Source organism: Glycine soja, chromosome 2 (assembly GCF_004193775.1).
Source record: "Glycine soja cultivar W05 chromosome 2, ASM419377v2, whole genome shotgun sequence".
NCBI lineage: Eukaryota > Viridiplantae > Streptophyta > Magnoliopsida > Fabales > Fabaceae > Glycine > Glycine soja.
Genome location: NC_041003.1, coordinates 8,830,024 through 8,848,322, shown reverse-complemented (window position 1 = coordinate 8,848,322; position 18,299 = coordinate 8,830,024). Strand labels below are relative to the sequence as shown.

The window sequence follows — 18,299 nt, the reverse complement described above, 5'->3', positions numbered from 1 at the left end:
CACCTTTATTTTGATGCAACTCTTCTTCTTCTTTGTTCACCTACACTGAGTGTTTTTTGAAGTAGCTTATGAACCCATATTCATTATTCAAGAAGCAAAGTCTCCTTCTTGAAAAAAAAAATGTTTGATCATTATTTGGGATCGTGTTGAAGTAAGGTTGATTGAAACATATTTCAACTAACTTTACAATTTTATACGACAATAATTTCTTTACAAACTTTGATTCTTTAAGTTGTTTATAGGATTTATCATTGATTCTAAGTTCAAATACACTTAAAACTCTTTATTTTTTTTATATAATATTATGTAAAAGTTGAACTCAAGTCTTTTTTTATAAACTCGGTATTTATTGATGATTTTCTTCCAACTCAGTCAAGATTATTATTTCCAATAAATGATACATGTTATTTAAAAAAGCATACCATACACATTATCAATTAATTGCATTGGACATTTACACCCATAACTTTAATCAACTTGATGCCATAAATACTCACTTCTATATGATTTTAAAATTGTGGACATTAATTTATTGTGAGAAAACATAGATCCTAAAGTCGGATTCAAACACACTATAAATCATACCATAAATCTTATTGATAGAGTAATTATGAAATTTCATAAAATCATATCACCTTTTACTTTTAAAAATAGTGAATAAGTCAAGAAAAATTATTTTAGTTAATAAAGATCGAACTCATATCCTATAAAAATAAATATTTAAATCTAACCGTTGATGTAACAATTTTATTAATAATTAATTTATAAATTCCTTTATTAGTAAAGATTCACTCATATCCTACAAACATCCTCACCATTTATTGGGTCTTAAAGGATACCTATAGTAAGTCTTCGGGTTCCAAGTTACCCAATTTTTTTTTATATATATAAAAAAAAAAGTGAATACAAAGCTAAAGTAATTAGTCATGATAGCAATAGATGACCTCAGACTCTTTGGCACTTTTTGTCCCAAATGTTGAACACACGGAGTGCCTACGTCGGTCCCATTATACTAATCATTATTCAACATGCGATGCCTTCTAAGTTGTAAATTCTAACATCAATCAGATTAGGTCAACCCATAGGTCATAGCAAGGACAGTATAAAGGAGCAGGTTCATACATTTCATACTAATGAAATAATATGACGCTATAGTTGTGAAAAAAATAAATTAAAACTGAAAAAAATTTATAATATCTAAACAGTAGACATAAACTATAACAACTTATATTTTTTTAATCAAATGATTCATAATACCCGAACAATATTAATTATTGATGTATGTCGTTACAATATCATGTCAGAAAAAAATAAATATATTACAATTAATAGTATTTTTTATTTTATCATAATTTTTGTAATAATATAGGATTATCAAATTAATGAATAACGGGAAATTTTCCCAAATGTATAGTACTACATCGAATGAGTTTCAAAGTAAAGATACCATTTGACCAGCATCGTCCCACACTAACCGCGCTTATCCCAATAATAACACCTACATTTAAGTCTCTTAAATCTTAATTAATCAACCACCAATAAAGCTATAAGCTCTCATTACAACCAGCTTTCGGCTTTCCCAAGACCAAAAACCCCACTGACCAAACAAGAAAAAGCAAGACCCATAGTCAGTGTTAATATGAGGGAATAGATAAAATAACCCAACATTTACTCTATTAAACCCCAAAACACAAAGCTTGCATAACTCTTTCCTCGTTGTTAAACAACATACAATGCCAAAACGAAGCTTTCCCAACAAATCATCCAAAGCTTCCTCTTTCTTTGTTAAAATCCAATAATCTTGACGTGAACCCTTCTCATCCCAAAATAAAACCCCCAAAACCCGAACCCTATTTACCATAACTTCACACATTCACTACTATCTAATGGCACCTCTCACTTATCTCTTCTTCCCACTTTTCCTCCTCTTTGCCTTAACACACTCCCGAAGCACACCACACTCCTCCAAAACGACACTCCTCGACGTCGTTTCCTCCCTCCAAAACGCACACAATGCCGTTGCCTTCACCCCCCATCACCTTAACCAACACCAACGACAACAAGAAGCCTCGCTTCTATCGTCGTCGTTTGGTATTCACTTACGTTCCCGAGCCTCAATTCAGAAACCCTCCCACAGAGACTACAAATCGCTAACCTTATCTCGACTCGCTCGCGACTCAGCCCGAGTCAAATCTTTACAAACTCGCCTGGATCTCGTTCTGAAACGCGTCTCGAACTCGGATCTCCACCCGGCCGAGTCAAACGCCGAGTTCGAAGCCAACGCGCTACAAGGTCCTGTTGTGTCGGGAACGAGTCAGGGAAGCGGCGAGTACTTCCTCCGAGTCGGAATCGGAAAGCCACCGAGTCAGGCCTACGTGGTGCTCGACACGGGAAGCGACGTGAGCTGGATCCAATGCGCGCCGTGCTCCGAATGCTACCAACAATCGGATCCAATTTTCGACCCAGTTTCGTCGAATTCGTACTCTCCGATCCGCTGCGACGCGCCGCAGTGTAAGTCCCTGGACCTCTCCGAGTGCCGCAACGGCACGTGCCTCTACGAAGTCTCCTATGGCGACGGATCATACACCGTCGGAGAGTTCGCCACGGAGACGGTGACGCTCGGCACGGCGGCGGTGGAGAACGTAGCCATCGGATGCGGCCACAACAACGAAGGACTGTTCGTCGGCGCCGCCGGTTTGCTCGGCCTCGGCGGCGGAAAGCTCTCTTTTCCAGCACAGGTCAACGCGACGTCGTTTTCTTACTGCCTCGTGAACCGCGACTCCGACGCCGTTTCAACTCTGGAGTTCAACTCTCCGTTGCCTCGAAACGTCGTTACTGCGCCGTTAATGCGGAATCCCGAGCTCGACACGTTTTATTATCTCGGATTGAAAGGAATCAGCGTTGGCGGAGAAGCTCTTCCGATTCCGGAATCGATTTTTGAGGTTGACGCCATCGGCGGCGGAGGGATTATTATCGATTCCGGCACGGCGGTGACGCGGCTTAGGAGTGAGGTTTACGACGCGCTCCGCGACGCGTTTGTGAAGGGGGCGAAGGGGATTCCGAAGGCGAACGGCGTGTCGTTGTTTGATACATGCTACGACTTGTCATCGAGGGAGAGTGTGCAGGTTCCGACGGTGTCGTTTCATTTTCCCGAAGGGAGGGAGTTACCGTTACCAGCGAGGAATTACCTGATACCGGTTGACTCGGTGGGGACGTTCTGCTTCGCGTTTGCGCCCACGACGTCGTCGCTTTCAATCATGGGGAACGTGCAGCAGCAGGGGACACGTGTCGGTTTCGATATCGCGAACTCGCTCGTTGGATTCTCTGCTGATAGCTGCTAATAGTGGAAAAGCGTGCGTGGTATACGTAGAACAGAAGAATCTCGTGCTTACTTTTAATTTAATTTAATATTTGTTTTTAATTTTCAGAATTTGTAACGGTGGAGTAAGGGAAAGGGATAATTTGTTTTTATTTTTATTTGCAACTGTAACGTTTGGGACCATTCGGATAAGGTACAATGTAAGTTGGGCCAGCCGAATGGTGCTAAAATGTAGAGTGAGTGAGTGGGTGAGGAGGAAGTGGTGCTTATAAAATGGTGAGGGCCAAGTTTAGATTTAGATAAAGGTATTTCTTTGGTTAGGTTTTGTAAAATTAGGTGAAAAGTTAGCTTATTAAATTATAAGTGATAAGTAAAATTAGGTGTTGTAATAGTTAAAAAGTATAAAATGACATAAAAAATAATTAAATTCATGATTAATTTTAAAAAAAGTAATAAAAAAATTTAATAAATATATTAAAGATAAAAAGAAAAGAAAATATAAAAGCTAGAAACTAGTGTTTAAAATGTTTCAAGAAATGCTAGAAGTTATCGAAAAGATACTTCAAAAACTTGTTTACCGAACAATTAAATAAGCTTCTTAACTAGAAAAAAAAATAAAAGTTAACTGAAATGTTTTGCCGGAAATAGTCTAAATTAGAAGTATTCGGTAAAATTAATTGTTGAAGTAACTAAAAAGTATAAAATGACAACAAAATAATAAACTATGATTTATTTTAAAAATTTAACAAAAAAGTGGATAAATATATTGAGAATAAAAGTGAAAAAAATATAAAAAAATTAAAAACTAAAAGTTAGTGTTTTAAAAAATGTTATTTCATGTAGTATTTCAAAAAATATTAGAAGATATTGAAAAATCATTAAAAAATCTTATTTGCTGAACAACTAAATGAATTTTTCAGCAAGTAAAAAAAAAGTTAAAACTAATTGAAATGTCTTGACAAATATAACCTAAATGTCTTGGCAAACAACATACTTCAAGTAATGTCTCAAAAAATGTTAAAAACTATTAAAAAAATTATTTACCAAACAATAAAACAAACTTTTCAAATAATTTAAAAACTAACAATTAATTGAAATACTTTTTCAAACACACTCTAAATCTATAGGCTTAATTGCAAAAATAGTTCTCTTATTTTTCCCAACTTACTAAGTTGGCCCCTTATATTTTAATTTAATACTAGAGTCTTTTTTTTTTCAAATTGGTTATTTGTGTTCTTATAGCAAAAATTGTTCGTTGATTGTTAAGGAACAACATTGATTGTCACGTGTCATTATCTAATTGGTTGGTAAAATAGTTAATGGAAATTAACGACCAATAAGACAATGACACGTGACAATCAACGATTTTTTGTTAAAAGTCAACATCGAATTTTAGTCATGAGGACTCAAATAACCAATTTGAAAAAAAAAAGGAACTCTAATAGTGAATTAAAATATAAGGGGACCGATTTAGTGAGTTAAGATGAATAAGAGGATTATTTTTACAATTAAGTCAAATCTACAATATTCTACTTAGTCTTATTATTACGTGTGAAAAGTGTGAAGCCTTAAATGGAATATGTAAAGTTTTTGTTACATTCAACATTATTGAAGAAATTAATTATTGATTGCTTTTGTATTGAATAATAATAATATATGAAAAAAAAATGTGCTTAGTTTGCTCCTTGTTGTACTTTTTTTTTTTATCTATTTGTGATAGTGGTATAACACATAGTTGTGAAATTCGATCCGGTTATTGACCTGGTCGAGATAGTGTGTCAGTAGTCTAACAAGTGGGTTAATAATTTACTCGGTTTGACCTTATATATATTAAAAATTTAAAATTATATATATATATATATATATATATATATATATATATTATATATATAAGTATATAAATAATATTATTTGAATAAGAAAAATGTATCCACACTCCAAAATAAAAAGTAACAATTGATAATAATGACATATCAAAACGACATTATAGAGGTGATCCATTTTTTTATTTATTTTTGTGAAACCAGTTGGGTTGGACTGGTCCAATCGTAATCTAGTGACCTAACCAGTCGGATTTGACTGGGTCAATTGCGTGACCGATCCAATAGTGGAACCGACTCGATTAGGCCACCAGGTCCCGGTTGGACTAATCCGACCCGCCGGGCCGAACTGAGTTTCACAACTTTGGTATAACATCCATGTATAGGTTGAAGCGTGAGTTCACATGTTTTATGTGACAATTGCAACCATAAGAATCATTCATTTTCAAAATAAGATCACAACCATTGAAAAAGCTTCTTATGGGTAAGAAGTTTTGCTATGGCACGCCAAAACTCACCTAGGAGGTGGTAATTATAAAATGGTGAGGGATTGCCAAGTTTAGATTTAGACAAATAAGATGCTTATGTTTTTTGTTTTTTATCCTTAGTAAGAGATATTAGAGTATCTCTCAATTCATTGAGTCACATACTAATTTTACTCATAGATACATGGTTGTAGTTAGTCCAATGAAATTTTGTTCATAATAAGAATTAAACACAAATTTTTCTATTAAATAAATGGTTTCTCACATGTAAAAGTCACATACCATTATGTCAACCCTATGGCTAAAAATGACAACGAGACAAACTAGAAGTGGGTTTGCCTATCTCTATTCCCATCCCACAAAAGTAAGAACATGTTTGAATTCAAATTTATACAAGGTGGGGGTAGAAAAATAAAACTAAATTACATTCTCATCAAATTTTATTGAGTTCGAGGAAATTTGTAAAGAACCATCTCACATTTAAAAAATATATTTTTCATATACTTTAAATAAATCATAGATTAAATTATTAATTATATTTTAATTCAATCATTATATTTTAATAAATAATAGATTTTGTGTTCCGAAAGATGTCCTTAATCCTTCATTCACATCCATAGTCAATTTTTGTCCACGTATGAAAATAGTCTATATGTTACGTACGTGAATTTTATATAAATTTTATATTCTTTATTAACACTAGCAAAAAATACGTGCGTAACCGTGCATACGCACGGGTCACTTGATTAACCAAACTTCAAAGGTTGATGTTTATGTGAATTTAAAACTCGTACAAAGAAAATAAATGTTTAAAACTAAAAGGGTTAAAAAGTAAAAAGAAAGTGTAGTTAAATTGAGAATTGAAATTTCAAATAAGTCAAATAGTTTTTTTTATAAACATATGGAAGCATGTCAATTATAATACAAATTACTCCATATTTACATTTGTCAGGTCACATTACAATAAGTTGATTGTTAATTTACACTTAAACACTTGAATTTCAAGCACCTCAACAGTGACCACACTATTTCCTCTAATTACCTGCAATAAGAGGGAAAAATTATCAATTTCAAATGCATGTTCATGTTCTATTAACTGCAATATCTTACCAACTTAAATTTAAAAGACAATGCAAAAGAATAGGACTCATCACCATCGCTATGGCATTTTTCTCATTGCCATTCACTTCACCACCAAAAAAAATTCAAGCGAAAAATGAGAGGAAGACTAACGTCTTCAAATCCCGTGGTTGTTCTAACCTACTTATGGTGGAGAGAAGGGATCACAGAAGCGAACGAAGAAATATGATAATAGCATGACTGCAATTGTAAAGAAGAAAATGAAGACATAAATCCATAGCACAATAGCATGAAATTTGAAGTTGAAGTACCTCTCAAATAGCTTGAACATTCCATCAAAATAATAATAATAATAATAAACATGCATAAAACAAAGCACAAAGAAAGAACCTTGCAAGCAGGAAAATCAGAAAGGGAAAAAAAGGGAAAAAAATCAGTAAGAAAGAAAAAACATGAAACAAATAACAATAACCAAATAATAATAATAATAATAGTAGTAGTAGTAGTAGTAGTAGTAGTAGTAGTAGTAGTAGGAATAATAATAATAATAATAATAATAATAATAATAATAATAATAATAATAATAATAATAATAATATTGTCTTTTGCTAATATTGCGCCTGCAGTTGCACATTCACTCAACAACAAAACAATAATTTATTTTTTTTCCTAATCTTTTTTATTTTTTTATTAGAAAACAAACTAAGAAATGATAGAAGAACAAAACCTACATAATAATAATAATAGTAGTAATAATAATAATAATAATAACAACAACAACAATAATAATAATAACAACAACAACAATAATAATAATAATAATAATAATGTTTTTTTTAGTAGAGCTTGTTATCTTCTTCTCCAATCTCTTTTTCTTGGCTCTTTATCTCTCTAGGAGTTGCCGCAACCTCTTGCAAAACCAAAGAATTGAACAAATAATAAAAATAATTTTAACATTTATAATATAAATGTTTACAACAAACAAAAATCAAACAATTGCAGATCTGGCTTAATAATAATTAGATTCTAATCCAGCTAAAGATAAAAGTTAAGAAAGGAAAAAACAAAAATCAACTACCTTCTTCCTAGATTTTACATAGGTATTCAGCATTTAACTCAGCCAAATTTTTGTATTCAAGCAAAAAGGAAGCAGAGAATCATTTGTATTTTTCTCAACACTATCAAAGCCAATTGTAAAGACAAAATTTCAAATGACCAGGGAATGAAGGACAGGGAATAAAAAGGGAATAACAATGATTTAAAATTTCAAGTTAGATGTTACAACTTCACACCACCTTGCAATGAAGGTGAAATATGTGTAATCAAAATTTACATAACTATCAAACAACCATTAGAGGGATAATCTAATAAAAAAAATTCATGGACCTGCAGAGAATATGCAAAATCATGAAAGCATATGTAGATAGCAAGGAATAGCAGATAACCATCAAAGTAGTGATAGTCACCTATTTTATACACGGCAAGTCCATGAACTTAAAATTCAAACCTAAAGCAATTTTGGACAGATAAAAAAATAATATAAAAATCATATTACAGCCTCTCTTCTAGAATAAACCACACAATCAAAATGTTATCCATATAGCATAAATGTCATATCATATGCATAAACACTCAATTTCCAATCCTTCTATAACATATAGTCGCATTGATTTCAATTTCATATCCACTATAGTAGACCAATGATTTAATGATAATAATATTTTTAGTCCTTTTAAAATAGATTACCTCCTAGTGGGATAAGACTCTTGTTGTTAGATTACCTCAAACAACTCCACTGCACTAAGGTTGACTTATATGTGGGTATTCTAGAGGGATACATTAATATGCCTAGGGGTTGCGTAAGACATCTAATCTTATTAAAAATATATAGGAAGATTTAAAAGTATAGACAACATGAGTTTTCAAAATCCTCCCGTTGCTAGCCAAAGCATTAGGGATATACTATTCATTTGTAAACCATTGAAACAAACTCATTGTCATATAGGTAACTCTTTCTTAACTTATGTCTCTTTTATAATTATTTTTAAAAGTTTAATTTGATTTTTTATTTTATATTTTAGTTATTTTAATTATTTATCTTATAAAGATTTACTTTTGTTATTTATTTTTCATTCAATTTAATCTTCTAATTCATTCTAATCATTTAAGGATAAATGTTTTTTTTTATAGAAATAAAGTCAAAAGGAAGGGAAAAAATTGAATAATTTTTTTTAATTGGCAGTCCCAATCAATGATACTAGTTAATCACCACGTACCATCATAAAAGATTATAAAAGTAAATTTATTGTCAGTAAAGTACATAGCAGTACAACCAAATTCATGATACTCAAGGATGTTTACTGAATTACAATATTCTCTCTCCACAACTACTTTCCTCATTCACATGAAGTCTTTTATATATGAACCTTAAGAACAGGGGTGCGTGAGTGTCAAGGAAACGAGTGAATTCTTGCTCTCCTGGAAATATCAGCCGAGTACCTAACCAAATGAATGGAACAAGAAGTGTTAAAAGGCAAGCAATAGAAGTGTATGCCAGGACCAAATAAGGGATCAATATCTTGTAAGTTTAGAAACAGAAACATTACTTATCTATGTTTCATCATTTAAATAACCACTATATTAAGATGAATCTCATGGGATGATTCACAATTACACGTATAAAATATAAAAATAACATGAGTAGCCAAAGTCAAAGAACTTCACAATTGCACTGTAAAAATTCTTAAGGGTTTCCTAGACTATCAATTATAGAAAACCAACAAGATCTTGAAATTTATGATTCTCACAAACAATCAATAAAGAATAATAGATAATGATGTGTACCTTTCTCCATAGGAACTTCTCTCTGGAACACTTTGATTTCCTTGAAAAGGAGAGAAATAAGATTTCACTTCCTTAGGCCTTTCTTTTCTGTCTCTCTCCATTCGTGATGGCTATGAGTGAGAGAGAACACTTTTCTGGTCAGGAAGGGGACCTTATTTCACGTTAGTGGGTATTAAGCCCCTTTTATAACCACTACTCCCATCAAGTAGCAATTAACCTAGAAACTTCTCCTATTAAGCCCAATTACGATTTAGTCCTTAATCATTAATTATTTATTTATTAGTCCCTACTAAGTCATATGCCTCTCACATGAGACATTAATTCTAACATTCTCCCACTTGGCTCATGTGACATTAATAAACATTATGGACTAAATAAATAAATAGATTAACTAACATAATGCGCATTAAAAATTGACTAAACTGTTCTATACATTGGGTACATCATAATTTCATGATTAAGAATAGGAACCAATTCGAGTCATGGCGGTTATACATCATCTAATCAACATAGTCCCTTCCATGTACTACAAATTAGTCTTCTCCTTAATATGACCATTAGTTAGAAATACATAATTGGTCCAACATAATGTCTTCATTCAAGACAAAACCTGTTAACATTACTCTAACACAAATATGCATGCAAACATAGAGAACAGACAATCAGAAACATATCATAATTGAGCTCAGAGTGTCAGCAAAATTACATAAGGTAAATTACACTTAATGATCATCAATAACAATGATGCCTATACTTTCAACATGTTTTATAATGTCTTGGGCAATAATCCCTTATTCAAAGGGTCAACTATCATAAGGTTTGTGCTAATATGTTCTATTGACACTCTTTGTTTCTGAACTTCTTCCTTCACGACAAAGTACCTTAATTTCATATGCTTAGCACCCTTAGAGTACTTGTCGTTCTTACAAAAATATTGCTGCGGAGTTATCACAATAGATTTTCAGCGGCCTAGCAATACTGTCGACAATTCCAAGCCCTGAAATAAAGTTCCGCAGCCAATTAGCCTGAATTGTAGCCTCAAAACATACTACAAATTCAGCTCTCAGATGCAACAACAACTGATGCATACAAAATTACTTTCATTTGTTTTCGTTCCATATCATTTATAGGACATTGTGGGAGACTAACTCTGTCTCATTTCTAAATTAGAATAGGCGATGTTAAACACTTTTCCATCTTGAATCTCTCTAGCACTTTATCGATATATATACTTTCTGAGATAAGCCTAACAATCCTTGTGATCTATTATGAAATATTTTTATCTCTATCACATAGATTACCTCACCCATATCTTTCACTTCAAAGTTTCTAGAGAGAAATTTCTTAGTCTCATGAAGAAGACCAAGATCGTTAGCTGCAAGCAAGATATCATCAATATACAAAATTAGAAAATAACCTTACTCCCACTGACCTTCAGATACATACACCGATAAACAGTATTTTCCTTAAATCTAAAGGAAATAATGATATCATTAAATTTCAAATACCATTGGCGGGAAGCTTGCTTAAGACCGTATATTGATTTCTTTAATTTGCACACCATGTGTTCCTTCCCTTCAACTGAGAATCCCATTGGTTGGTCCATATAAACATCCTCCTCTAAATCTCCATTCAAAAAGGCAGTTTTCACATCCATCTGATGTAGCTCCAAGTCATAATGGGCTACTAATGCCATGATAATTCTGAAAGAATCCTTTCGTGAGACTGGTGAAAACGTCTCTTTATAATCAATGTCATCTTTCTGAGTAAATCCCTTAGCAACAAGTCTAGCCTTGTAACATTCAAGGTTGCCATGAGAGTTACGTTAAGTCTTGAAGACCCACTTACAACCAACTCTCTTACAACCCTTTGGTAATTTTACAAGGTCCCAAACACCATTATGTTCCATGGAATCTATCTCTTCTTTCATGGCATTTAACCACTTCTCAAAATTATCACAACTTACAGCTTGTGAAAATGAAACTGGATCATTATCATTAATGCTTAAGTTTGTTTCTATTTCATGTAAGTATACCACATAGTCATTCGAAATAGTTGTTTTCCTTTTCTCTTTGAGACCTTCTTAATGCTACTTCTTGTGGTTCCTCCATAATAGGTTCATTATGTATCATGGGCTCATCATTGTGTTGTACTTCTTCATTACTGTTTGTAGCAATAACTGAAGTAGTAACCACCTTACTGCTAGAGGCAAAAGCTAAAGGGACTTGCACTCTAACTTCTTTAATTTTCACTTCTCGTGGAACTGTACTCCCACTGATTTCACCATTTTCAATGAACCTTGCATTTCTAGTTTTGACAATTCTCATACCATGATTAGGACAATAAAACATATACCCCTTTGACTTTTCTGGATAACCAATGAAATATCCACTGATTGTTCTTGCATCCAATTTTCTTTCTTGCGGATTGTAAATTCTTATTTCTGCCTGGCAACCCCAAACGTGCAGGTGCCTCATACTAGGTGTCCTATTTGTCCACAGTTCAAAAGGTGTCTTTGGAACTGCCTTACTAGGAACCCTATTTAACAAATACATGGCAGTTTTCAAAGCATACATCCACAAAGATATGGGCAAGGTTGAATTGATTAACATACTCCTAACCATATCCATTAAAGTTCTGTTACACCTTTCTGATACACCATTTTGTTATGGCGTACCAGGCATTGTGTATTGCGCACAAATGCCTCGTTTCTAAAGGAGCTTAGCAAATGGATTTGGGTGTTGCCCAGTTTCATCATATCTTCCGTAATACTCACCACCTCTATCAGATCTAATAATTTTCACCTTTCTGTCTAATTGTCTTTCTACTTCATTCAAGTAAATTTCCAAAGCATTCACTGCCTGAGATTTCTCATGCAGTGAGTAGACATAACCATAATGTGAATAATCATCAATAAAGGTGATAAAGTATCTTTCCCTTCCGAAAAAACTAACATCAAAGGGTTCACAAATATCTGTATGCACAATTTCAAGAAGCTGAGTGCTTCTTGTGGCTCCTTTCTTTGTGTGTTTTGTTTGTTTTCCCTTGATACAATCCACACAAATATTTAAATCCGTAAAATCTAGATCAGGAAGAATTTCATTCTTTATTAATTTTTCCATCCTTTCTCTAGAAATGTGACCTAAACGTTTATGCCACAAGAAAGCGGATCGTTCATTCACTAAACTATGTTTAGTGCCAACATTATGATGCAGAGTTAAAACAGTTTCAGCATACAAACTGTCTAATTTCAATTTATATAAACCATCACAAAGGATACCAGTACCAATGAGATGATTATGCTTAAATAAATTGAAACATCTATTACCAAAATTAAAAGAGTATGCAGTAACATCAAGTTTAGATGATGAAACTAAATTCCTAGATAAACTAGGTACATAAGGAGTTTCCAGTAAATCTAAACGATGTCCAGTGTTACGTTTTAAACAATAAGTCTCAACTATTTCCACTGGAGCTTTCACTTCATTCCCTATGAAAATGAACTTCTCATTTGGGCTTATGGTTTGGATTGTAAGGAATCTCTGCATAATGTTAGAAACATGAGTCATATATCCAGAATTAATCCATCATGTATCATGGGAAACTACAGTTAAGTTTGATTCAAAACATACATGAGCATTAAGCTCACCATTCTTTTCGAACCAAGACTTACACTTTAGGTAATCCTTTTGGAAATGTCTTAATTTCACAAAATTGACAATTATTACCCTTTGATACCTTTCTTCTGGATTTGCAAAGAGTCGTCATTGTTCTTTAATGACCCTTTGCCTTTATCATGCTTCTTCATAAATTTCTTTTCAAACTCATTGATTCCCTTGGTGGCTAACATAATGAACTAAGTGACTTCCTTGATTCTTAAGCCTCATTTCTTCCTGAACTAACATACTGTGCAATTCATGCACATTCCATTTATCTTTCATGGTATTATAGTTCATTTAGAATAGGCCAAACTTAGACAATAATGAGTTTAGAATAAACTGAACAAGAAAGTTCTCATTCACAGCCATTATATTCCCAAGGTCTTAAGTCTTAGTGTAATGTTTGTCATCTCAATGACATGTTCATACATAGTACGTGAACCATCAAACTTCATGGTGGTCAATGTATTCATTAATGTCCCAACAACAGACTTATCAGCTGTTTGAGAATACTCTCTCACTAATCCCATAAACCCTTTTTTTTAACACTTTCGATTTTAGGGAGAGTTGTCTTAATACTGTCTGCAACAGTCATTCTCATCAACATTAGGCTGAGTCTGTTAGATCTTTTCCAAGTTTTATAATGGAATTTCTCTTCATTGCTACTAACATCAATAATAGTAACAAACTTCTCTTCCAACATAGCAAGATCATGATCCAAAACACCAAGGTGAAATTGGACTTGCTCATTTCTGTCAAAGAAGTTAAGCCTATTAAAATTGGCACAAATGATACATAAGAATCCAATGAATTCAAAACATGTATTACAAAATAAAATTCACATAAGTGTTTTGAGACATAAAATACATGTCATACATATGATTCATCCAGATAACGGTCAATGTATATTGATGTTCTCCTTTGGGTGATACACCAATACACAACATACAAACATAATGATGCTAATAAAATTTTAACATTATTTGACAATTAAATATGCACCAATTAGCAGTATCTATTTCCTTTGGGCATATAAATAAAACTAATGATACACACAAATCGCCTACAATTATATTCATTAATTATAAGAACAACTAATCAACCTTTGGATGATCCATAAATGCCTTATAACAATGAATTTCAATTACCCATAAACCAATAATCATATAATTTAGCATTCATTATTCTATGAGTAATTGAAATAATCATTAAGTTGGAATTAAATAACCTTACAAATTTGGCCACTTTGGTGACTAACAAATTCAACATACATTTAATTCCAACCAAATATATATGGCCTACACATATTTATTGCTATTAACAATTCATAGCCATTCTATTAATTTCATTCCAGGCCATAAAATAATATTTGCATTTATTTGTGTTTTTTTTAATTCAAACATGTTCAAGCAAATATGTAGCATATACATATATTTAATGCTACCAATAATTTCAAAACATTCACATTAATTTAATTACAGAACATAAACTTTCAATCCTTTAATCACGTTCAACAATAATTTTTTTTAAAAAAAAGAATATAAGTGGGATTGGAAATAGCAAACATAAGGTTGCAAATAGCAATTTCCAAAATTTCTTATCCTTCCCCGCAATAAAGGTACCTGGGCAGCTTTTCAAAGTTGGAATTAACAATAGGAGTGTAGCACTTTCTCCATAACATGAAACTTGCGGTTACCGTAATGGTATATGGCTTTCTCCAAAACGTAATTGGTATTTATTATTATTATTATTATAATATATAATTTTCATCTCTAATTCCAATAAAAGACATGAATTGGAAGTCCAACAAAGATCACTCTGGCTTTCTTTCTCAAAAATAGAATTTAACAGTAATAAAATATTACCAATAAACCTTACATGCAGTGGAAAATAAAATTCATAAATTTCATAATTAGGGTTCATGCATAATTGAGAGAAATTAAATCATTCCTAAATTTCATAATTAGGGTTCATAAAAAAATTAAATCATTCTTGGAGAATCATAAATTTCATAACACATGCTCTGATACCACATGTAAAAATACTTAAGGGTTTCCTAGACTATCAATTATAGAAAACCAACAGGATCTTGAAATTTATGATTCTCACAAACAATCAATAAAAAATAATAGATAATGATGTGTACCTTTCTCCATAGGAACTTCTCTTTGGAACACTTTGATTTCCTTGAAAAGGAGAGAAATAAGATTTCACTTCCTTAGGCCTTTCTTTTCTGTCTCTCTCCATTCGTGATGGCTATGAGTGAGAGAGAACACTTTTCTGGTCAGGAAGGGGACCTTATTTCACGTTATTGGGTATTAAGCCCCTCTTATAACCACTACTCCCATCAAGTAGCAATTAACCTAGAAACTTCTCCTATTAAGCCCAATTACAATTTAGTCCTTAATCATTAGTTATTTATTTATTAGTCCCTACTAAGTCATATGCCTCTCACATGAGACATTAATTCTAACATGCACAACCCAAGACCCTCTCTGGACATGCAAATATCTTGATTAGACAAAGAAGGATTGCAATTAAATTTGTACAAAAGGAGAATACTAACTAACCAATGGTTTGCAATGGCTGCAAATGCAGAAGCAAGATATATGAAAATAGCACGACTACAATTGTAAAGAAGAAAATGAAGTCAAGAAATTTCAAAGGATAAATGCTCCAATTTTTTTTTATATAATTACTCACTATAGGATGGGCAAGTAGCTCTCCGAAGCCGTAGATGTTATGTCCAAGAAGAGCATAGAGGGACAAATCAAATGCCATATCCTAACAAATCACAAAAAATAGAGCATTAAATAATATCACATTTACAGATAAATAGAAACTAACCATAGATGAGATAGACAATTATGATTCTATGAACTCTGTTTCAACCTCTTATTCAAGAAAAATAGTGTGCAGCTGAATGAATTTATAAAACTCAGATTCAGTTTCCACTTTACCAAAGAGAAAAGTATCAATCTATCTCCAAACTTCTCCATATTTTAATTTTACCAAGGATGACATAAAAACATTTGCAATGTCATTATGTAGCAGTCAAAATAAAATGGTTAGCCTTTTCTTAGATATATGAAGCGCAGTTAGAAACATTACTTAGCCTTAGTTACCACCACGACAACTTTACCGAACAAAGTACAATTTAGGTACATCGTCATCAGGGTTTAGGTACAAATTTGAATGGGGCAAATACGAATAACTACGGCAACAAAGGAACTGCTCACTTGAAGATAGGATGGAATGATGATTCTCATGTTTGTTAAATGGTACTGTGATAATTTTACCATTTTTGTCTAATAGTTATTTCCCTATGTTAAATTATGCAGCTATCAGGGTTTAGCAAGCTCCAGTTAAGAAATATTACTTAATAAGGTAAAAAACTGGATATGTGATAGTAGTTATGAAAAAGTTCTTTTTCTAATAGAAATATCTGATTTCTAATCAACATTTTTAAACTCCATTAATCTTCAATTCTGGGAATGAGTCCCTATCATACTTACACTACATTTCATTATGTGCACTTGTTGAAGTCAAAATATGAGGTACAATCTCATATCATATCATGTAGGAATTAGAGCACGAATAAAATCCATAAACATGAGTATTAAAATTTTATAGACTCCAATGTTTAACCTCTCATGCACAATAGGACCCCTCCATTTCATATCATGCTAACAGGAACTACCTTGATGATGTACTGCCATAAAATGGTTTTATAGCTGCCTTTAAAAGCTCTGCAATGAATCAAATGTATTTTTTTTTAAAATATAGCTCATCAATGATGCAATCGAATTAGACTAACATTTTTGGACTACAATATTATTAAGTTTGCCATTGCTTCTTGCAGATTTTTATAAAAATAATGATTATGACTTTATATGCATTAAAGGTTGATGAACGTTAAACATCAATTACCCAAATAAAGCAGAGATAATGAAATCTTGTGATACAAAACTTTGCTTCAACCCAAAGGATGTGACCTTTGTTGTTGTGGACTGATGTTTTCACTTGAAATAGAGATTAAGCATTGTACATGTTGAACAACTACAACAAAATATAGTCACTCCATTCCAAAGAGGGAAATAAAGAAACAATATTCAAACACAATTAGCTTAATAAAATCTGTAACAACAGAACCCTGTTTGCTTGATTTGTTCTTCAGAATAATCCTCCTTAATCTAGCTTTTAAAGTTTGCTGATCTCGCAAATAACATGTGGGTTATTTTGTGATAAAAATAAATAGAAAAAAGAAGTGGCAACCTTATTGTCTTCTATATTAAAAACAAAAAAAAAAAAGAAAAAAGAAGCAAGTGAAACAATGGAACAATTTCGAAACAAAGAAATAACTTAATTGCTGGTAATTTTAATTAAAAAAAATCTCACCTTTGAAATCTTACATGTGTTGGTAGCATCTATTATATCTTACTGTATATGTTCTCGCATAAAGCTCAGAGATACCCGAGACGCAAAGCAACAAAGATCTTTATGGATTCTATGAGCCATCCTCTAACGTGAAAGAAACCGTGCAGAACCAATATATCCAACTAAAACATGGAAGAATGTGCAAAACCTATATATCAAAATGAATAAAGAAGAAGAAGAAAAATATAGCAGCAATACAAATAAATCAATGATATAAACAGTGTTTGAGTAGATGGTATAACTATACAGGAATGATAACCAAATGAGGACCAATCCATATACAGAATCTACACATACTAATCTAAAAGCTATAAGTTGTTTGAAGGGTGCAGTGAGGAAATTCCTTGCTCTTTAACTAAGGCAAAAATTCCACAGCATCATTCGACCTTGTTTTCAAACTGAAAGACTAATTTAAGCACTTACAAACACAAACCAAATTACACATAATTTTTTTTGTGTTTTCTCTAGTAAAATTCCAATGATCTAAAACAATTTATCAACTTCATCTCACCCACTAAAAAAAGAATTCTTGAAGAAAGAATATGTAAAAGAAAGAATTCAAAACCTATAATTACCAACTATAATTGCAGGGAAGAAACCTGCAATTATGCCATTATGTAGTTAGAAAATATCAATAAGTGTGTGAATAAATAAC

General features: G+C 32.3%; 1 protein-coding gene across 1 annotated transcript; it reads left to right on the top strand.

The window, feature by feature from the left end:
- The first annotated feature begins 1,512 nt into the window (after positions 1 to 1,512).
- Positions 1,513 to 3,708, top strand: LOC114385699 (protein ASPARTIC PROTEASE IN GUARD CELL 1-like). The gene has a single exon (XM_028345739.1). The coding sequence runs from the start codon at positions 1,887 to 1,889 to the stop codon at positions 3,339 to 3,341; it is 1,455 nt and encodes a 484-aa protein (XP_028201540.1). The 5' UTR covers positions 1,513 to 1,886; the 3' UTR covers positions 3,342 to 3,708.
- Positions 3,709 to 18,299: the final 14,591 nt, after the last annotated feature.

Excerpts from the sequence above, each read along its gene's own strand:
- LOC114385699 (XM_028345739.1), top strand. The coding sequence starts at position 1,887 with ATGGCACCTCTCACTTATCTCTTCTTCCCACTTTTCCTCCTCTTTGCC.